Source organism: Carcharodon carcharias, chromosome 3, assembly GCF_017639515.1.
Source record: "Carcharodon carcharias isolate sCarCar2 chromosome 3, sCarCar2.pri, whole genome shotgun sequence".
NCBI lineage: Eukaryota > Metazoa > Chordata > Chondrichthyes > Lamniformes > Lamnidae > Carcharodon > Carcharodon carcharias.
This window is the reverse complement of record NC_054469.1, coordinates 211554237-211577649: the sequence shown is the minus strand read 5'-3', so window position 1 is coordinate 211577649 and position 23413 is coordinate 211554237. Positions and strand designations below refer to the sequence as shown.

Sequence of the window (23413 nt, the reverse complement as noted above, 5' to 3'; positions counted from 1 at the left end):
CTAGCCTCTGACCTGCTCTCGTAGCCACAGTATTTATTTGGCTAGTCCAGTTGAGTTTCTGGTCAGTGGTAACCCGCAGGATGTTGAAAGTGTGGGATTCAGCGATGGTGATACCATTGAATGTCGAGGGGCGATGGTTAGATTCTCTCTTGTTGGAGATGGTCATTTTGTGCCACACAAGTGCCAGGCATGTTACTTGCCACTGTCAGCCCAAGCCTGGATATTGTCCAGGTCTTGCTACATTTGGACATGGACTTTTATATCGGAGAAGTTGTGAATGGTGCTGAACACTGTGCAAACATCTCCACTTCTGCCAAGGACAGTCACTGTCACCTCACCTCTGGAGTTCAGCTCTTTTGTCCATGTTTGAACCAAGACTGCGATGAGATCAGGAGCTGAGTCACCCTGGTGGAACCGAAACTGAGCATCAATGAGCAGGTTATTGCTAAGCAAATGCTTGATAGTTGATGGACCCCTTCCATCACTTTACTGATAATGGAGAGTAGACTGATGGGGCGGTAATTGGCCAGGTTGGATTTGTCCTGCTTTTAGTGTACTGTACATACCTAGGCAATTTTCCACATTGCTAGGTAGATGCCTGTGTTGTAGCTGTGCTGAAACAGCTTGGCTAGGGGCATGGCAAATTCTGGAGCACAAGTCTTCAGTACTATTGTCAGAATATTGTCAGGGCCCATAGCCTTTTCAGTATCCAATGCCTTCAACTGTTTCTTGATATCACGTGGAGTGAATCAAATTGGCTGAAGACTGACATCTGTGATGCTGGGGACCTCGAGGAGGCCAAAGTGGGTCATCCACTCGGCACTTCTGGCTGAAGATTGTTGCAAATGCTTCAGCCTTATCTTTTGCACTGATGTGCTGGGCTCCCCCATCATTGAGCATGGGGATATTTGTGGAGCCTCCTCCTCCAGTTACTTGTTCAACTGCCCGCCATCATTCACAACTGGATGTAGCAGGACTCCAGAGCTTAGATCTGATCTACTGGTTTTGGAATCACTTAGCTCTGTCTATCACTTGCTGCTTATGCTGTTTGGCATGAGAATACTCCTGTGTTGTAGCTTCACCAGGTTGACACCTTATTTTTAGATGTGCCTGGTGCTGCTCCTGGCATTCCCTCCTGCACTTTTCATTGAACCAAGGTTGATCCCCTGGCTTGGTGCTTATGGTAGATTGGGGGATATGGCAGGCCATGAGGTTACAGATTGTGTTTGAGTACAATTCTGCTGCTGCTGATGGCCCACAGCGTCTCATGGATGCCCAGTCTTGAGTTGCTAGATCTGTTTGAAATCTATCCCATTTAGCACTGTGGTAGTAGTTCCATACAACACGATGGAGGGTATCCTCACTGTGAAGGTGGATATTTGTCTCCATAATGACTATGCCGTGGCCACTCCTACCAATACTGTCATGGACAGATGTATTTGCGGCAGACAGGTTGGTTAGGATGAGGTTGGCAGGTTGGTTCCGTCACCACCTGCCACTCCTTTAGGACTCAGCCAGCTTGGTCTATGGTGGTGTTACCGAGCCACTTTTGCTGATGGACATTCTGCACCCTTGCTAGCCTCAGTGCTTCCACCAAGTGGTGTTCAACATGGAGGAGGAGCTGAGGGGGTAACAGCATGTGGTAATCAGCAGGATCGGCATGTTTGACCTAATGCCATGAAACTTCATGGGGGGCCTGAGTCGATGTTGAGGACTCCCAAGGGTAACTGCTTCCTGACTGTATACCACTGTGCTGCCACCTCTGCTGGGTCTGTCCTGCCGGTGGGACAGGACATTCCTAGGGATGGTGATGATGGTATCTGGGACATGATCTGCAAGGCATGATTCCATGAGTATGATTGTCAGGCTGTGGCTTGACTAATCTGTGAGACAGCTCTCCCAGACCAATATATGGCCAGACCAAGTGAGGACTGCAGATTTCCTTCCCTAAAGGGCATTAGTGAATCAGATGGGTTTTTATGACAATGGTTTCATGGTCATCATGGCCATTTGCCGTGATGGGATTCCAAACCGGGCCCCAGAGCGTTACCCTGGGTCTCTGAATTACCAGTCCAGTGACAACATCACTACACCACCATCTCACCTTAACTGGCCTGTTCCAGGAAAACCATAGTAACCCAATGAAATAATTGAGGCCCATTTTAAATACTCAAATTGTGGACTACCAACTTGGTTGAAAGCAGTAAAGGGCGCGGACATTTATCAAGAGTTGTGAGTTTTAATCTTTAACAACTAGAATGCTGCAAAAGGAAGGAATGACTGAAGGGGCAAAGGATTGCACAGTTTGAGGCCTTGGAAAAGGAATGAGTGGGAGAGTTTGTGGTGATTATTGCGCGAAGCACAGTGAGGATGTAGAAAAGAGGAGCAAGTATGTAGGACAAAGTATATGCAGGTTAAGAGGCACAAGAGAAGAATGTTTGAAGGGGTCCCATTCAATAAAGCCAAAAGATTGCTCTGAAGAGAGAGTTTGGAAACTAAAGATTGGAGAGGGATCACCTATTGGACCACAAGCCTCTCATACCCTGTCCAGGAGTGTAAGGCAGTTGTTGAAGGAGCCTGCAAATATTGAAGCAGCAGTCAAATCTAGTGCAGATGTGGACTTTGAGGAGAGTGGATAGTGGAGACCTGTTAAGGGAAAAAGATGTTTTTGGCTGTGTTGAGGAAGCTGGATTTATTGATGGTAGCTTTAGCAATGTAGGAGATGTAATTGTGCCATTTGAGGTCAAAAGCGATAGTGAGGACACAAATGGTGAAGGATGGTAAGGGTGGAGCAATCAATGGTGAGGTGGTGATTTTGAATTATACTTGAAAGAGAGATGAGGATACTGCCTGAAGAACTATATAAAATTTATATTACCTATTAGGAGACATGGAGGAGATCAATTTGTAGCTATGTAGCCATTGCATTGAGAGGGAGGGTTGTGAGCAGCTTACATTGGGCAATCTGTTTAAAACAAAAAAGATGAATATGGAGCAGTGTTATCAGAAAAATAGTTGGTAAGTTGGCTGATGAGTGCAAGGTACCATTGAAATAACTGAAAAAGAGAACTGGAGAGAAAGGAGAGGCCCAAACTCCAGGAAAATTAGACAGCCTTAAATGTAAACTAGCTGGAAGACTATATGATGAGTGACCTGTTTAGAAGTTCATGCTGCTAAGCTTGGTCAGAGTCTTTAGAAAAATCTACAGCAATAACATGATTAAACAAACTGTTCAAAAATAAATATCGAAAATACATAAAGTAAACAAGAAGGTTGCCATCCCAGAAGCTGCACTGGCAATTAAAAATGATGGATAATGTCGTAATTAACTGCAGCTTTCAGAACTTTAGAATCTGCATCAGAACCATAGCGCTTGTTGGCATGCAGAAAGCATAAGATCTGATAGGTGCAGGAGCGACAAAACTGGGATCTTTTTCAAGATCCTTGGAAATATATCGCTGTTCTTTAACTGCCGCTTGTTCAAAATCCAGGAACTCCCTCCCTAACGGCACCGAGGGTATACCTACACCACGTGGACTTAAAGCGGTTCAAGAAAGCAGCTCAGCACCACCATCTCGAGGGCAATTAGGGATGAACAATAAATGCTTGCCTAGCCAGTGTGCCCACGTCCTATGAATGAATAATAAAAAAAAAATCCTAATGAGAGTTGGAGGAGAAAAGGAGTGGAAAGGAGGTTCACACATGTTAACGGTGGATGGCATTTGCAAAGGGCTAAGGGAAATGGCTCCAACTGACACTTTTCAACTAAGTTATATTTGACAGGGGTAACTGGGCAAGATGTGAGAAATTCTTTACATATATTTAATGGATTGATACAACTAAGCTAATTCTTTGTTTATAACCGATATCTGAGCAATCTTCTCTGGCTTGTTTCCGTAGTCTTGACTTTACAGAATAGTTGGGCTCTAAAATTATGTATAATCATTTTGAGGAATCTCCTCTTGTGTTTGTTTTCCTCCTTGACAACTTTGGTTGTTCTTTGGTGTTTGGAATATACAATAATTTAATAATAGAGAACAATCATATTGTGATATGAAGCCAAGTGCTTTTTTGTAAAAGTTGGCTGATGAAGATATTTTGCCAATGAATCAGTTGTTGCAGTCCTAATTGGAATGTCAGAATTTAGCAGAGTAATTATCTAAACTGTCTCCAAGGAACCATGATTTTATGGAATTTTGGAAGGCAAAACTGATGAAACCTGTTGTGTTATAGTGTCCCTGGTTCACAGAAACTGAAGAAATTTGAAGCTGCTCCGAGGGTTCCATTTTTCTCCTTTTATCTGTCTTTTGTTCTCTTTTTTTGTTTCTTTGATTTGCCTTTTTTAATTACTCCTTTTTCTCTGACCATCTGTCGTTTTAATGAATTGCTTTTCTGTATCACTTGTCTTGTTCCTTGTGAACTATAAGCCTTTAGTCAGTATGAATGTTTTCCCATGGCTGCAACAATTATCGCGTCACAATGATCAAAGCTACTGCAACACTGTTTTGTATGAAGACCGAAGTTTTACTTAGGATTGACTGAGATCCACCAAAATCAACACTTTGGGATCAATCATTATTTTATATTAACCTTTGCAGAAAATTTCCCAAGAAGCTCTGTATTAAAAATATTAGTGCAAATCCTTTTTTCATTTTATTAATAAAATGGAGCTAGAATTATATCAGAGATGAGAATCCAACATTCTAGAGACTTGAGACTATTTCCACTGGAGCAGAAGAAGCTAAGGACTATACTTATATAATGTAGAACTTTGGTAGGTAATTAGGGAAAGACTATTCACTGTGGGTGGGGAGTTAGTGGTCACATGTCATCAATTTAAATTCATTACTAAGAATAAAAGCAAGATTTTGCTACGTAGAGTAGTTGAGGCAGAGATCATTGGACCTGTTAAAGGTAATAATTTGAAAAAAATTAGCCTATGGGGAGAGCAGGGCTGTAGAATTAGTTTTGGACTGCTGCAGCAAATAGCTGGCACAGAAGCAATGAGCCAAGTTTCCTACTCCTGCTGGTTCGTCAGATTGCTAATGATAGAAATTATACTTGGTAACTTTTACATGCATATGCTTAACATGCTTTTAGTGTATTCCTATATAAACTATTGTTACATGGGTGTGATTATTTTTTAAAACAAAATAACTAACTTGTAGAACATTGCACACACAAATATTATGTTAACCTTTAAATTTTCACACATAGTTCGCTGGACAGAATTTCTGCAATTTAAAGTGATTCGACAAACAAGTTATTCCATAGAAATAATATCTAGTTTCTTATAGAAATGAGAAAAGACTAAGTTCACAACAAGATCTTATTTCTGTTATTAAATTATTTACATTAATTAACTATTGCCAAACAGTTATAAGCATAAAAATAGGAACTGCAGGTTAACTATCACAGTAAGGAAATGGGAAACTGCCATTCCTTACTAATGGGAACAGAAACTGATAGCTATTGCAGTTTTCAACATTTTTATCCTCTATGTTTCCTATTAAATGAAACAAGAATGTTGCTTTGTATTGAAGTATGTTTATTGTCTATCTGTGTAGAGCTCTGGTAGCTTTTGGTAGCAGATGCAGTACTGAATATTTGTCAATTTATTCTTTACAATTATAACTCCTTGATGTATATTAACAGTATTGAATAATACATAGAAATTATTTGACATATATAACCAAAGATAAATGCAAATAGTAAAGCTTGTGACACATTCAGGCCATCGCTCTGTATGAAGATTCCAAAGCTGCTACTTTTCACTTTTGTACTCCATGTACCAGAGAATATACCGTATACCACTGTACTTTTAAAGACATTTTTATATCATGATATGTACTATGTGACCCATTCTGCCCCACTTCCATTTAATTCACCATCTTGAGGACAATCAGAGACGGATAATAAATGTTGGCCTAGCCAGTGATTCCCACATCCTCTGAAAGAATATATAAGAAATACTTTTAAACACTGACTTTGGGGGATGCTCCCTTGATTTCTTTCCCCCCTACTCCATTAGAAGACATTATCAAAGACTACTTGGTGAGAAGAATTTACCAGACGTACAAAGTCTGATAGTTACCTCTTAGTTTCCCTTTGACCATGTAAAACTTGCCATTGATTCTTATGGCAATAACCAACGTTTCAGATATCTTGCAAATATCATAACTTGAACGCATTGTTGTGCAGTCTACTTTCAAAAGGATGCTGATGCAAATGTAAGATTTCAGCGAAATATTATGGGGCAGTAATAATTATTGAATGTTGGGTAGCTTTACTGTAAAAGCCTAGGTATACAATAAAAATAAGATTTTAAATTTTTTTCTGTGCAACTTCTCCATTTTCTTTCCTTTTGCTCTCAGTTTTTATTGTTTTAACTTCACTTTTATCATTTCAGCCTTTTTAAAAAAAAAAAATCCACCGTGTCATTGCCTGCCTTTTGTGTCTCCTATTTCATAGTTTGGGGGGGGGGGGCGGGTGGCAACATTGATTAAATTGGCTATAAGCCAACCCTAAATGCCAGTGGTTCAGTTAATTGGTTGTCTCCAATCTAAAGATTGCCCTGTTGCATCATGGATGCAACCAAATAAATGTTGAGCATATTTTTAGGTATCAGACCAGAAAAGGTTGCCTTGGGCTGCAACAGCTCTTCTGCAATGGGCCCGTCATTTGGTTCCACATAGACTTTAGGAATTGAATTTGTTTTCTTCAGAGATAATATTGAAAAGGGACATAATATTGAAAAGAGACATAATGGGGACAGAAATTGCTAGAAAAGAAAATACCAATTGCCATTAAAAGAATCCAGCAATTCACAGCAAAGAAGGAATGAGCTCATCACTCCTGGGGCTTTCCTTGTGCTGTTTTTAGGTCTGTTATAGACTAATTGATAGAGAGTAATTGTTATGATTAGTCAACAACTCCATTATCATATTATCATGTGACGACCAGGATAGTGGAAGGCAAACTAGATGTGTATCTTGGTCTATTCTTGTCCAGCAATCTCTATGTTCCTATGAAAGCAGTTCCACTGTTCCTTATCATGATGGATGGGACCACTGGTTCTATATTGCATGGTCAAGAATATTAAACTGGATGCAGAATCTCCACTGGGATCAAATTTGTATGCTTTATAGTGGTTCGCTAAAAAAGAATGGCATTGCCATAGAAATGTCCTGTCTGAACCCCTTGAGGACAGAAGGTGAGAGATAAGATATTTGTCCTCATAGCTAGGCAGTGTCACCTCTTGATTAAAGTGGAGTTTTTATTCAGTTTGGTTAATAATTAGGATTAATTCAGACAATTTATCTAACTATTACAGGTATGCATTGTTTCTTTTTATTTTCTTAGGTGTCAGAACTTACTTAAAAGAAGCTTTAGTTAACATCATTGCTGTACATGCAGAGGTAAGGCCTTCAAACTAATTTGCACGTTTACAATGTTGTATTTTTACATTCGGTCTAAGTGCTTCATATTTTCACAGCAGGTTCAGAAGCAACCTGTACAACCATGTCCATAAAGTTATTTTGTGAAGACAATGCCATAACATTGCACCTCCATCAGTATCACGAACCATTCTTTAGAGAGATACTGTGGAAGTACATTGCCTGGATTACCATATCAATGAAATATCACTTCTGTGGCATTAGATGGACTTAAGGGCAAGGGAGCATCAGACAGCTTTCTACACCCAAAGCTGATGGTTTTCTTGACAGTGCGATGGAGAAACGATGAACCCTGGAGCTTTGCACCTTTCATCAATCAAAGCTGAGAATATTTGTCCCCTTTAAGGTTATTGTAAGGAAACTTAAATGTGAAACATGAGTGTGGATTAAAACATCTACTAGCTACAAAGAGCCTAACTTTTGTCTAGATGGCAGTGCTGAATAAATTAATGATTTAGTGCCAGAGCCACACTACATGATAAAGCAGTTCAAGGACCCCACCTTTCATTTCTACCAGATACTCTCTGAATTTACATTATTTTAAAAATTTGGGGATCTTACCTGCTACCACATACTTCATCCGTTGCTTGATACATGAACTTTAGCTTTCGATATACAAGGGGCAAGATATTTTCATCAGTTTGTTTATTTGACAGTTTTGTTTGATGTACCAAAGATTTTGCTTCATAATTTCAGCAGTAAAGATCAATTGCTCCTGTTACTTCCTGATATCATAGGATTCACTAGGTGAAGACAGACCTCATTCAACCCTTAGGGTGTCCCCTGATTGGCATGCGAAGCGGTTGTTGTAAAGCAATCTGTGAGGCAGATGACTGGGAAAATAAAAACTGAAAATGCTGGAAATACTCAGCACATCGGCATCATCTGAGGACAGAGAAACAGAGTTAACCGGGTTGATGCCCTTTCATTGAAATTGCTAAAAGTTAGAGATGTAACAGGTTTTGAGCAAGTACAGAGGCAGGGCAAGTTGGGTGTGTGGGCGAAAGAACAAAAGGGATGGTTGCTGATATGGTGGAGGGTAAGAGAGACTAAATGACAAAAGAGATAATGGTGCAAGGCAAAGGAAATAGTCATGAGTCAAGGAAAGAAACTAAAGATAGAAGAGCCAAAATGGGAAAAGCAGAATTATCACCAACAGCTGCCATCCAAAAACAAAACAAACGCAAAAAGAAGAAAAATGGGGGCAGAGGTTATGATTTGAACTTTTTGAACTCTGTGCTGAATCTGAAGGACTGTAAAGTGCCTAATTGAAAGATGAGGTGTTGTCTCTCAAGCTCGTATTGAGCTTCATTGGGAGCTAGGTGGGGCTGTCCTCACCTGGTTCTATTTTTGTCCGCCCAGGATGAGAGAGCGTAATGGTTTTAATGAGGTCAAGGGCATCAAAAGTGTGGAGGTGAAGGGTGTGAGTGAACAGATTGGTAGCTGGAGGCATGTTATGATGAATGGAGAACCAAATTTAAAAGTGCTGTGTGGCTTGGGGGAAGAGCTTTTTCTAGTGGCAAAAACTGAAGAGCAGTGGGGTTGGGAAGGGATAGGAAATGTGGATGAAAAGAGATACAGGGAAATCACCTGGGCAGCATTATCTGGAATTGACACAATGGGGGGTAATGACATTGAGATGCCAGGGTCAAGAGTTATTAGTATTTGTAGGGGCGTTTATGTAGAGGGAGAGATTATAAGAGGATAGGAGGGCAGTGAACTCAGGGGAGAGGGCATGATGAGTTGAGATGGAAGTTGAGAAGTTGCTCGGTGCAGAGGCTGAGAAGAAGGCAGTAAAGATATCTTGATGAGAAACTTGGTAATTGGATGGTGCTAGAGAACAAGGATTTTAATTAAGGTGAGAGAGGTGGAACAAGGCGAAGCAATGAAAGGAGGCAAAGGTGTCAAAGAAATAGGGACCGACCAAGGTGTGGTTTAGTGGTAAGATCAACATGGCTACCATGGCAGTATGTGCGGAGCATGTGGAAGGCATAGCCAGGTAGGGGGACTTCATTTAAAGGGCAAGATACCATCACCGCTCAGCCAGTTTTCCATCAAGGCCATGATACTGATACAGTCATCCACAAAATGCTCAAGGATGGCAAAGGCCTTGTTCACAAGTGAACAGACATTCTGAAGGGGATGCAAAGACTGACGGTGATAGCTGGTCTACTAGCAAACTAGACAGGATCAGCACTGGGAGGGTGAATGGAACAAGAAGCAGTTGACAAGATTAGTCCCCAGCAGGTGTGCTGAGTTGAAGGTCAGCAAGAGGATAGGATAGGACAGCTGGCGTTTCTATCATAAGGAAGCAGAAACTGGATCCTCCTTATCAAGTCTAATATTAAGATATGTATGGATAATGGTAAGGAAAGTATGGCCAACTGAAGGCAAACTGATAACCTGATGTGTAACTGTTAAAGGATCTGGATATATAACCTTTCTCCTGCCCATATGTTTTTGGAAGGGAACTTCTCTTTAGGATAAAGGAAGGCCCTAGAGGCATTAGGTAACCTAACATTGTAACTCTTTTGAGTACAAACACGTTTCCATCTGTTCCTATTCAGAAGAAGTTACATTGTTTCATAGTTGACCATTGTGAGATTTGAACTCTTGATCTTGGGGTTACAAGCCCAGTACCATAAAGACTTGGCTATTTAGGCCAAGCCGTAACCTAACATTGTATTTTAACAAACCTTTGTGTGAATTTGCAGGTGTTTACAATTTCTAAGGATCTCGTCCCAAGGGTTCTTTCACGAATTATAGAAGCTGTTATTGAAGAAATGAGCCGATTGATGCAGTGCGTGTCTTCCTTTAGCCGAAATGGAGCATTGCAGGTATCAGAGAGTTAGCAGAGTTTCTTTCATTGACCATTTTTTAAACTTTACTTTGACTTTGGTCAGAATGCATTTAAAGGAAAGAAATGCTCACTGTCTCTGGTTGATTAATGGTGCCATGCTATACCAGTCTATGCTTTAGTTCACTTGAAGTTACCCACATTAGTTATTCACATGCATAGTCATTTCAGAAAAGGCTCTGTTAAATTGCATTGTTTTGTGCCATTCATTTGACGTTCATTTTTAATTAGTGGTATAGACTGTATATAATGCTGTCGGAATTTGTTCATATCGGTTAAAGTCAGCAGTTGCTGTGTAATTTACTGCTTTTGTCCCTAGGTAGTAAGTAAATAAAATTAATGGGCCCTAAATCCATGTCTAGAAATGTGATAATCCAGTTGCAAATTTAGCCTGAGAGTGGTTTTGATACTTGAATATGCTTTTTTTTTGTGTGCACACTAAAGTCAAACATAAGTTTGTCAAGAGCTAAACCACGTCTCCACCCCCATCCGTCAGAGAATTTCTCTGTGGGTTGCCTTTAGTTCAGATGTTGAATGGTTGATCCAAAATGAAACCAGAGTTCCTGTCTCGTGGGTCTCTGTACTAGATGAGGAGAAAGGTAGGTATGTGCCTAAATGCAGTGGTGCAGTTATCATGTGCACTGTGCACTTGCATGCAGATTTCACAATCTAAACTTCCTAAAGCCCAGAGCAAGATACATCTGTACTGTTCTGGTTCTTTTTTGCAAACATTAATTAGTCCATTCATCATATTTTTCAATTAGTTCAAACAACGTTATGCTTTTATTCTATATTCCTTCCCCCTCTCCCTCCCCCACTTCCCACATAACGTCCTATTAGTCCATTTACCTGACCATTACAAGTATTTTATAATCGCCAAAATAGTTTATTGTGGCTTGGATTTTCCTCCACCATTATGCCAACAATCAGCACAAAACACAGGGAAATTAAATAACAAGGCCTACCGTCACTTTTATTTTCCTCTCCCATCGGCCGGCCCTTTCCTGTACGCCACGTGTAAATGAAGGTGAGGAGATGGGTTTTGCCAAATCAACCTCGGGCCATGCTACTCCATCCCGAGACATTACTAGCAGAGGGGTAGGAGTAGTCTCTGGTTGGCAGCAGCAAATCCCTTTGTTTGTTTGCAGGGTGAGGCCCTGTTAGTGTCCTCCTTCCCCACATAATATTCCTGAAGTTCATTTGTGTCCCCATTCCATTCCAAAACCTTCAGCACAAACAATTAAGTGCTCTGCAGGGTTCCTTTGTCCCTTGAATTGTGTCTTTTGTTCTTGCGTTGAGCCTTAGCTCAGTGGTTGCACTCTGGCACTTAATTTCTGTTGACACTTCAATGAAGTTTTGAAGGACTGATACTCTGTCTGAGATACGCCTTTTTGATATGACATTAAACTGAGACACTATTTCTTAGGTAGATGTAAAATATCCAAAGAAGGGCACAAGACTTATGCCAATATTCTTGCCAACATATATCCCTCAACCAATATCCCTAAATTACTAATAAAAACAAGTGCTGAAAATACTAAGTAGTCTGGCAACGTCTGTGGAGAGAGCAACAGAGTTGATGTTTCTAATTGAATGACTCTTCCTCACAACTCTTATTTTCTCATTCCTTCTCCTCCAGAAAGCTGATGCTGACAACTCTGCTTTCTCATCCTGTCATCCTTTCTTCTTCTATGAACCAGGATAAAGAACATTAACCGGTTATTTGCTCATCTGTGTCATGCTGCTGTTGCACCTGAAAGTCCTTACCTGATGAACAAATGTGCACCTTCCTGTAAGGATAGGGATCTGCAGCAGAAATTGTAGCTGTTTATTCCCCTTGCTTCTCTGAGAATACTAGGGCCAATTGCTGCTACCCCTAGTGACAAAAGACATCAACAGTGTCCATATCCATGGCTTATGACCTTCAGATCGCTATGACCCTGTACCATATTCAGTGTGGTGCATTTCCTTGCTGAGCCAAGGGATGTGAACTGACTGCCCTCAATTTTCTGCTTCATACTTACAGAAATCAGCAAAGGAAACTAACCAACACCACCTTTTATTTGATGGATGGCCCAAAGATTGCATGCTAAAGGGTGTTGCCTTTTCATAGGAACTCCTCATCCATGTCAGAACTGCACCTGATCTTACAACTCGTTCTTTGCATCTCATGTGCATCCATACCTTGGGAATGCATGTCTTCAAGATGCAATCTCCAATTGAAATCCTTACCAGACTCGTATCTTTCAAGCCTATAATAAAGTACATTGTACATTGTGCAGCTATATGATTTACAATCATTTACATACATCTAGGTTAATGAGCAACTTGTGCATCACCTTGCATCAGCTCTTTAAACTTTCAGCCTCTGAAGACTGCTTTCCTACTGGTGCAACAAAATGGCAAGGTCTAACTGTGAGGAAAGGTCCCTTGGTCAAGCACAAGTGCTGAAGTCACATGGTCATAGACATGCCCAAAGAGCTCTGGTGTAGCCTGTTGTTCCACTTGAGTAGGTAATGGCTGGCCTCAAATCAGTCTCGAGTGCAAGCAGGGCCTACCTTTGATCATTCCTCTGGAAATGCTCCCTGGTCTCTAGTTCCTTGAAGGCATCCCAAAAGGAATTCACATCCTATCACAATGAAACACGAACTAGTTTGTAGTATTTGGAACTCCTTTCAGTAAGCAATATAATGGAAACCACCTCTGTTCCCAGCAGTAGTCATGGCATCAAGCATCCAATTTATCCTATGGTGTTTTTCAAAAAAAGCAGTTTGTGACAGAAAATATAATGAGAGAAACTTACCTAGTCACTTGTCATGTTTTGACTGACAGACTGAAAGTGACAGTAACTACAAAAAATTGTAATAAAATAACCTTAAAACAGCTGTAATCAGTTGGAATGCAAAGCACTTTCTCTCCTAGCCTTGGGAATGTGAAAAAGGAGTGGCCGCAGACAGGAGGTCAGCCACTTCTGGTGTTTTAATTTTTTATATATATAATTAAGTACATGATCTTATTCTGCACATAAGTACTTGAACCACTAAGTGTCAATTAGCAAAAAAATACTATATACTCATCAGAAATTATAAACAGTATATAACGGTTCATGACATCTGTTACTTTTGTATATGTGGTCTATGGCACAACAGCCCTCAAAAGATAAGATTGCTATATGCACACATCTAGATTTGGTGCCTTATTGTCTAAAGAAGTAGCTCAGACTCAGTCTTGGCCACATGGAGGTGTTGCAAACACTGGATATCCAATTGGTAATGCTTTCAGTTCTAGTCAAAACTCACTTGTTCCTATGTCACTTAAGGGACTGTTAACAGTGCCCAGTAGTTTGTCAGCACATAACAGATATCTTATGGTTTGCAAGTCAGACAGCATTATAGAGACTTGTAGCAAGAATTTAGGAATGACTACATCTGTCAGAAGTGAGATAGTTTACTCTGATGTTTGTCCCTATTAATGATTGTAGTGAGAATGTAGTTATAATTGCAAGCATCAATTGCATTTTGAATTGGCAGTACATCTGAACTCTCCTATATATGTCTCAATCTTGAAGATTTATATTAAAGAAAATAACTTGTATTTATATAGCACCTTTCACAGCCTCAGAATGTCTCAAAGCATTTAATTTGCAGCCAGCTAAGTACTTCTGAAGTATAACAATTAATTGTAGTGTAGAAAAGGCAACAGCCAATTTTTGCGCAATGAACAATAATAATGAGCAGATAATATTTTACTCGTTTGGTAGTACAGAACTTGAGTTTTGCTGAAATAAGACTCTTTGTTGAAGCTTTTTGTCTTGCACTCAACAGGACAATCACATGAATACCAATGTCAGGAGAAGCTAGAACTTTATACTGTGTGAGAAGAGAGTGCCGATTGGTTGGCAAGTGGACTCTGATTGGCAGAAGCATTGCCATGGAGAATGCACCAGTTAATGGTGACTGACAGTTAATTGCCAAGCATTGTTTGAAATTTCAACCAGGCAGCTTGACTCTGGTCAAGGCATTGCCCTGAGGAATGAACCAGCTATCAATTATTTTGTTTAGCTGAAACAGGTGCAATGTGTGTAGATGTTCTTTCTGTCTGCAAAGAGCAGGACCCTGTGTATTAATATATGTAGCTTCCAGTACGCACAAATGTGCCGCACTGCAAGCCCAACTGACAATCTTAAATTGGTTGTCAGTGTAATTCTTAGCACATTGAGGATTATTTAGCAAATGTTGTCCAATTGCGGAATCATATCTAATGTTGGACACTGTATTGAGTACTGGAATATCAACAAAAATTTCAACAAACAAGTAAGCTATCTATCAAATTTCTCTGAGTGTATTAAACCCAAGGTTGTGCCAATTTTCATTTCCGAATGTTTCGATAATGCTAAAGTGGGATGCAGTCCCACGATCGAGTGAGCGTTTATGCAAGATGAGATTGAACAGATTGGTAATAGGGTTACTAATTTACGCAGTGTCCCACACTGTGCTTGGCCTGAGGTGCACAAATTTCTTTCATTTTTCAATTTGATCCATTTGTGCTGCTATATTCGCTCAATAGATGACCACACCATAAACAGTACCCATTTGTAACCCATTCGGACCATAAACTCACTAAAGTGGTTGAGGTTTAGCAATGTAATTAACAATGCCACTAAACATGTAACAAATCTCTCCAACTATGTACTCTCAGAAAGGGAAGAGCTTGTTCTTGCGCATGGTGTGCCTTCATCCCTAATCAAACAGGAAGAGGTATTTGCTGAGTTCGAACTCCTCTACCCCTAACTATCCTGCCACAAACCAACATCCACTGAAGACGCTGAGTCCTTGAAAGCGAGCTTAGCTGTCCTAGTGCATGCATATTGCAGGATTCGGAACGACCTGTCTGATTTTCACATGCAACATGAATGCCTTACAGCATTGCGAGGTCTTAAGACCAACCCGGACATACACGTCAGTAAACCAGACAAGGGGATGGGAGTAATCATCTTAACAAGCATGACTATGTCAACAAAGTGCATGCTATTCTTAATGACGGGTCTAAATTTGTATCCGTTGGACCTGCCACTTAACATGACCAGACAGCCTTGCTCAAAAGTAAGCAAGAAAAACCACTTGCTGGATTTGTGTAAAAAATGGGGAACTGCCACATGATATATATGACGGGGTTCATCCTCATGGCTTGCTGTGTCTGTGTATGTATGGGCTGTCCAAGGCACATGGAAGTAATGTTCCTTTATGCTCCATCTTATCATCCGCACAGAATGAATTGCCAAATGGTTGGGCAAATTGTTACAAGTTTTCCACATTCACATTTGTGAAGACCATAGAGGACTTGCATATCAATAGCAGTGCTGTGTCCATGTGCTCATTTGACATTGCTGGCCTATTCACCAATGTTCCACTTAAGGAAGCCATAGATATTTGAGCTGCAGCACTATATCATGGCAATGTAGACCCCCCACCCCCACCATTGCATGAATCCGTATTCATTGAGCTTTGAACTTGGCAACTTGCGCAGTTGAGTTCACTTTTACCAACACCATGTTTGGCTTGACAATAGCATCCTGTTAGTGGCAAATGCCACTCATGTTGCTACTGCAGTGTAGCAGCATGAAACAGCTAGCTTCACCTGTTGCTCAAATTTATGAGATACCTTGCTCTTCCAGGGTAACCTGAGGCAGACTGGGCACATTTCAGGGCCAAAAGTGACAGCCTTGGGCCCGTTCATGAGTTTGCCTGATAGTGCAAAATGATCTGATCAGGGTAGCCATTATCCTGCAGGATCCCTTTGATCCGCCTTATTTTAGCATCAAGCTTGCATAGTGAGCAAATGGCTCAGACCCTTTTTACAAGGTTGCCGAAAAGATTAATTAGCGTGTGGAACTGTAAGAATCCCAATTTGTATATTGACCAGTGAAGGTAGGCTTGTGGTAGACCACGGTAGAGGACCCCCTGGCAGATTCCTCAACTAGTACGTCAAAGAAGGGGAGTTAATTTGACACTTCCATTTCATAGTTGAATTTGAGCGCAGGATGGAGACATTAAGACATGTAAGGAAATTGTCACAGGCACCTGCGGATTTAAATATAACAGACTTATTGCCCACATATCGGAAATATGCGAGAGTTAGGAGCTTAGGTGTCATTCCATCAAAAACGCGTTTCTCATGGGACCCAACAAAGATGTTTGCGAGAGCTGGGCCTAGATGAGATCCCATGGCAACACTGTCTATTTCAACACAAATGGTGTCATTTAAACTGAACTCAGCTGCGAGAGTTGCCGAGTTCATAAGTTCAATGAACACTGATTCACGCAATGGTGACGGGTCTAGATCGCCATGAAAAGTGTCCAGACTACTTTCGATTACCCTGGAAGGGCAAGGTATCTCAAAAATTTGAGTAACAGGTGAGGCTAGCCGTTTCATGCAATGAGTGGTATTTGCTACCAACAGGATGCTGCCGTCAAGCCATAAAGACATTCTGCTTATCACACAAATGAGTAATGTGGTATATGAATTTCAGTGCCAGAGTAATGTTAGGTAAATAAGCCAAACATTGCAAAAGCTGGTGGATCATATCGAACAGCATGTCCCAGCTGCTGTTTGCAAAGGGGAAGGGTACAAACTGTATCCAATTAGTCCACGCCTGCAAAACTCAAAACACAGTGTCCAACATTGGATGTGGTTCCGCGATTGGACAACATTTGCTAAGTAATCCTCAGCTTGCTAAAAATTACACTGACAACCAATTTAAGATTGTCAGTTGGGCTCGCAGTGTGGTGCATTTATGTGTACTGGAAGCTACATACATTAATACACAGGGCCCTGTGCTTTGCAGACAGAAATAACATGTACATACGTTGTGTCTGTTTCAGCTAAACCAATTAAGTGACAGCCATTCGCTGACTCATTCCTCAGGGCAATGTCTTGACCAATCAGGGTCAAGCTGCCTGGTATAACTTTCAAACAATGCGTGGCAGGTACTGTCAATCACCTCACTGGTGCGTTCTCCATGGCAATGCCACTTGCCAACCAATCAGCACTCTCTTCACATACAGTATAAATTGTTGTTTTCCTTTTACATTGGTATTCTTGCGAGTGTCCTGATGAGTGCAAGATGAAAACCTTAGACATGTCTCTCTTTTCAGCAATGTTGCTTTCCCTGTATCAGTTGGTGATATTTTACCATTTTCACTCATCAGATATTTGGACCATTAGAACTGTGCAAGGCCAGTTCTGGCTAACTTGCCCTCTGGTTTCCTTCATTTCCTGTAATCTACCCTATGGGAAGTTACCTGTCCCTCCTTTTTTTGCTTTCTGGCGATGCAGTTGAGACTGGGAACTCCCTTGTGGAAAAATTAAGCTGTAAACTACATACTACCGTTAAATGATATAGCATGTAGGCATTAAATTTCCTGCCAACTTGATTCATAACTGGTTATCCATCTATGGACATGCTAACTCTTTTTCAATAGAAGATAGGTAGAGCCATCGCAAGTCCAAATACTATTTGATTCCTGATACAAGCATGTATGTAATACAGTATGAATGTGCCACTTGTTCCACACGGTTATGAAATAAATCCACATTTTAATAAACTAGATTGGAAGGTTAGGTTTGATGATTTTTCTTCAGGCTATATATTCTAAACATGAAGTTCAGAAGCTTTGTGATGACTTGTGTCACACTACAGTACTCAACAGTATTATAACTGTCAATTGTTAAACTTCAAGAATGCACAGATATTTATCTCACACAAAAAAGTGACTTTATTTAATACACACTGATTAAAATATGTCTTTCTTCAGGCCAGACTGGAAATTTGTGCTCTTAGAGATGCAGTTGCCTCATTCCTGACTCCTGACAGCAAGTAAGATGGAACTTTTAAGTCACATTTTTATCAGTTTAATTAATGCAACTTTCAGCTTCAGAGCTTTTTTAAAAAAAGTTCATTTAATTAAATAACATTTTTAATCATTACAAGTACTTGCACATCCTGGGGCATTCATTCAGCGTCTTTAAGTGCAGCCTGACACTTCACCATCAAATGGGTAAAACAAAACCTACTTCTGGCACTGTCCTTTTAAAACACTGCTGATGTACAGGTACAGTCGCCATCCTGGTGAGGTGATCCCCCTACTTCTGTACTGCTTAAGGACTTTGTTTATAGTTGCATGAAAGCCTCAGCCATTTAAGAGGAAAGCATCTCAAACGGTCTGCTGTTTGCTGCCAGAATTATTTGTTCAGGGTGGGACAAGCTGAACTGTAATCAAAACATAAAGATGACCATGTCCAGAGTAGAAAATCGAACATATTGGCCAAAATATGATAAATTCTTAAAATACTTCAGTCCTGAACAAATGGAACTTGTGAGAGAATCTGCTCAACTGCTTATTATAAATGGATGTTCACTACGGAAGATTCTTGCCTAAAAAATTCTGTAGAAACTCCTTATCAGAATAGTTTTGTCTACAACAGTCCTTTTTAAGGCAACATTTTCCAAATCAATATGGCATACCAATCTGTGCTATCTGATCTCATCTAGACAGATTTCCTACTTAATATTGTTCCTTTTTAAATGGGGTGTGAATCTGTTGCCGTAAAAGCATTTAATTTAATGTTGCTTTTGCAAAGGTATTGAACGAAATTCTATGTAAATCTATTTATCTCTCTTTCTGTGTCTCTAGTTATAGCTTCAAACAGGCCCTTGAAGCATTGCCTCAACTTCCCAATGGAGCAGATAAAAAGTAAGTTTCTCAGATGTTTCTATAGCTTGCTGCACTTTGCAATTCACCCTGGAGAACTTAATTTTCAAAAACAGATGCCAGTTGGTTGGGGTTTGATATCGGTTCCTTTAATAGAGTAACACAAATATGTAATTACTGTTTACTTTCACCTCATGGTACCATTTCTTGGATATCTAGCCATTTAGGGCAAGCTAACGTGTAAATTTATAGGGTTCCCAGATGGAACCTTCCTATTTGAGCCAGAAATATAGATATATCTCCCTGCAAAAGGAACTTTGTCTAAACATCCGGAACATCTAAATCGGTGACTGGGTGGGTTACAGAATGAAGGCAAAAGCAGATCTCAAAACTTTGCAGCCAATCACATCAGTTTTCTTTAATGTTACAAACCCCTGGCCACCCCCTCCATTCAAAAAGTGACTCTATTGGCACGATTTGGAAGTAATACATTGCAGAGAAGCTACCATAATCTGAACCAAACCCCCGGCTACCAGTCACAGCCCAAATCTGAACCAATTCCCCCCCCACCCAGTCACAGCCCAAATCAGAACCAATCCCATCTGTTCCCAACCAGAGACCAAATCAGAACCAATCACCCCAACCCCACATCACAGCTAAAATCCGAACCAATCCCCCCACTCCCAGTCAGAGCCCAAATCAGAACCAATCACCCCTCTCCCAGTCAGACCCCAAATCAGAACCAATCACCCCTCTCCCAGTCAGACCCCAAATCAGAACCAATCACCCCTCTCCCAGTCAGACCCCAAATCAGAACCAATCCCATCTGCTCCCAGTCAGACCCCAAATCAGAACCAATCCCCCCGCTCCCCATCAGAGCCTAAATCAGAACCAATCACCCCACCCCTGCATCACAGCCCAAATCAGAACCAAAGCCCCACTCCCAGTCAGAGCCCAAATCAAGACGGATCGCCCCACCCCTGCATCACAGCCCAAATCAGAACCAATCGCTCCGCTCCCAGTCACAGCCCAAATCAGAACCAATCCCATCCGCTCCCAGTCACAGCCCAAATCAGAACCAATCCCATCCGCTCCCAGTCACAGCCCAAATCAGAACCAATCCCATCCGCTCCCAGTCACAGCCCAAATCAGAACCAGTCACCCTGCTCCTGCATCACAGCCCAAATCAGAACCAATTGCCCTTCTCCCAGTCACAGCCCAAATCAGAACCAATCGTCCCTCTCCCAGTCACAGCCCAAATCAGAACCAATCACCCCACTCCCAGTCACAACCCAAATCAGAACCAATCGCCCCTCTCCCAGTCACAGCCCAAATCAGAACCAATCGCCCCTCTCCCAGTCACAGCCCAAATCAGAACCAATCGTCCCTCTCCCAGTCACAGCCCAAATCAGAACCAATCCCATCCGCTCCCAGTCACAGCCCAAATCAGAACCAATCCCATCCGCTCCCAGTCACAGCCCAAATCAGAACCAGTCACCCTGCTCCTGCATCACAGCCCAAATCAGAACCAATTGCCCTTCTCCCAGTCACAGCCCAAATCAGAACCAATCACCCCACTCCCAGTCACAGCCCAAATCAGAACCAATCGCCCCTCTCCCAGTCACAGCCCAAATCAGAACCAATCGCCCCTCTCCCAGTCACAGCCCAAATCAGAACCAATCCCATCCGCTCCCAGTCACAGCCCAAATCAGAACCAATCCCCCTGTCCCAGTCACAGCCCAAATCAGAACCAGTCACCCTGCTCCTGCATCACAGCCCAAATCAGAACCAATTGCCCTTCTCCCAGTCACAGCCCAAATCAGAACCAATCCCATCCGCTCCCAGTCACAGCCCAAATCAGAACCAGTCACCCTGCTCCTGCATCACAGCCCAAATCAGAACCAATTGCCCTTCTCCCAGTCACAGCCCAAATCAGAACCAATCCCATCCGCTCCCAGTCACAGCCCAAATCAGAACCAATCCCCCTGTCCCAGTCACAGCCCAAATCAGAACCAACTCCATGCGCCCCACATCACAGCTCAAATCAGAACTAATCCCCCCACACCCAGTCACAGCCCAAATCAGGACCAATCCCCTCACTTCCAGTCACAGCCCAAATCAGAACCAATCCCATCCGCTCCCAGTCACAGCCCAAATCAGAACCAATCCCATCCGCTCCCAGTCACAGCCCAAATCAGAACCAATCCCATCCGCTCCCAGTCACAGCCCAAATCAGAACCAATCGCATCCGCTCCCAGTCACTGCCCAAATCAGAACCAATCACCCTGCTCCCAGTCACAGCCCAAATCAGAACTAACCCTTCCACCCCCACCACATCCCAGAAATGAACTCAAATGCATGCCACCTAAATACACATTTTCCTGATGAGTACCATTTATTTTAAGCTACTTTTCCAGAAATAAGACTTTTATGGTTTTTTTGGATGAAAATAATACTCATATTGATAATAAAACTTGAGATGGTGCAGTAGCTGTGATTTGCAAAAGAAGCAAATGTGATGAGAAACATCTTTTTCACATGGTGAGTGGTTCGTGCCTGGATTGCACTGCTAGATGAGTGGTGGAGGCAGGTTCAATCGTGGGATTCAAGAGGACACTTGATTATTTGAATAGAAACGATGTGCAAGAGTATGCGGAAAAGGCAGGAGAATAGCACCAAGTCATGATGCTCATTAGAAGAGCCAGTGCAGACATGATGGGCCAAATTCCTTCCTTCTGTGCTGTAACAACTCTACGATTCTGTTAATGTACAGTTGAAACCAAGATTAGCTGATTAAGTTGTTCCGTTGCAAATTAAGATTAATCACATGTTTAAATTGCTTGGGAGCATTATCTTTTTATTACAATCTTTATTAAAATAAAATGCGATTGTTTACTATTGGGACTGGATTGTAAACTAACTGCCTTTTCATCATTGTAGGTTCCTGGAAGAGCTCCTCAACAAATTCAAGAGCAGCATGCACTTACAGCTCACATGCTTTCGGCCTTCCTCACGAGGCACGGTGAAGACATAATGATGAAAAGGCCTCGGAGAGATGTGGATTCCTTACAGTGCAGAGCCTTACAGCATGACAAAATATAACCCTCTTTTAAAATATGGTTCTACTTGCTGTTTTTCCCAACAAAATTAAATTCTTATTTTAAAAAGCTTGAAGTAAAATTTCTAAAAAATGTTGCTTCTAACAGTACATTAAAAGTTTCCTCGATATTCATCAAGTACACTATGAAACGTTGAAACTTGTGGTTTAATGTCAGATTCAGTGTTCTGAAGCAGATAATGCAGGTTTTGACTTAACTTGCAAAAATGGATAAACAAATTAGAAGAGAGGATGAAAAGGGACTAGTGAGTTCAGATCCAAAAGAGAATTTGTCTTGTTTAGCTTTCATAGTGTTTCCTGTATGTTATTTATGGCCTTTTAGAAGACTTGAGGGATTAAGCACACAGTATTTGTGCAATGCTTTGCCATCTTTAGATTTAAATTGAAATAATTGTGAATATCGTTAGACTTGCATGGCTTTAACTTCTTGCAAGAAGCTTCATTTGGAAGCATTTTCTGCTGACTAATTTACGCGTGTTCAAAATATGGAGTTAATGAACTAAATCTTTATGTATTTCAACTCCTGCGTAATCAAAACTGTAAATAAATACAGTGCAACATTTTTGTTTTGTTTCAAGTAATTGCACCAAATTCTTTGTGTCTTCACAAAAGTATCATTTTTTAATCATCATCTTACTAGCAGTAAGCAAACATGGTCAAATAAAGAAAGCAGATATAGTCCACCATTAGCACTTTATAGATTTGTGACTGTAACTTAATGGAGTCGGAACCTGATCACACTGGTTATGACCAAAAGTCAGCTGTAAAAGAAAAATGTCCATTCATTATGATCAAAACAGGAACAAATTTAAGGTTACAGCTGAATACACGAGTATACAGTACTTAAATCATCACAGTGCACTTCAACTGGTCATCTTACAGAGCTAATATAAAAGCTGAAAGATTTTCTATGGCCCAGATCTTCCGGTCTCTGGCTCATCAGAGACCGGATTTACGACCCAAGATGTGCTTCAGGAACCAAGGAAGTCCCAACCCGGTGACCTCCATGGGAATTGCCCAGGAAGTTTGAACTTCCGACACCTGCTGCGAATATCTCTGACTCTGAGCTAGAGTTGAAGACTCGGGACAGTTCTGTGAGGCTTGCAATAGTTACCCAGGAAATGTTAGATAGTAAAATCCTAGTCTAAATCCTGGGTAACTACAGAACTGACCCACCAATCTCTTACACTGAGCCATTCAATTTGCCTCTCAATTCCCTAAATTAACCCCCTCCCCCAACAACCCTCCCTGAACCCCCAGACTACTCTCC

General features: G+C 41.3%; 1 protein-coding gene across 1 annotated transcript in view; it reads left to right on the top strand.

Moving 5' to 3' along the window:
- exoc2 (exocyst complex component 2) overlaps positions 1-22703 on the top strand; it is a 304799-nt gene extending 282096 nt beyond the window's left edge. Inside the window, exons 24-28 of the mRNA XM_041184538.1 lie at positions 7363-7418; positions 10172-10294; positions 18129-18190; positions 19008-19067; positions 21966-22703. Coding sequence (XP_041040472.1) covers positions 7363-7418; positions 10172-10294; positions 18129-18190; positions 19008-19067; positions 21966-22059 — 395 coding nt within the window. The 3' untranslated portion in view covers positions 22060-22703. The remainder of the gene's footprint in view (positions 1-7362; positions 7419-10171; positions 10295-18128; positions 18191-19007; positions 19068-21965) is intronic.
- Positions 22704-23413: the final 710 nt, after the last annotated feature.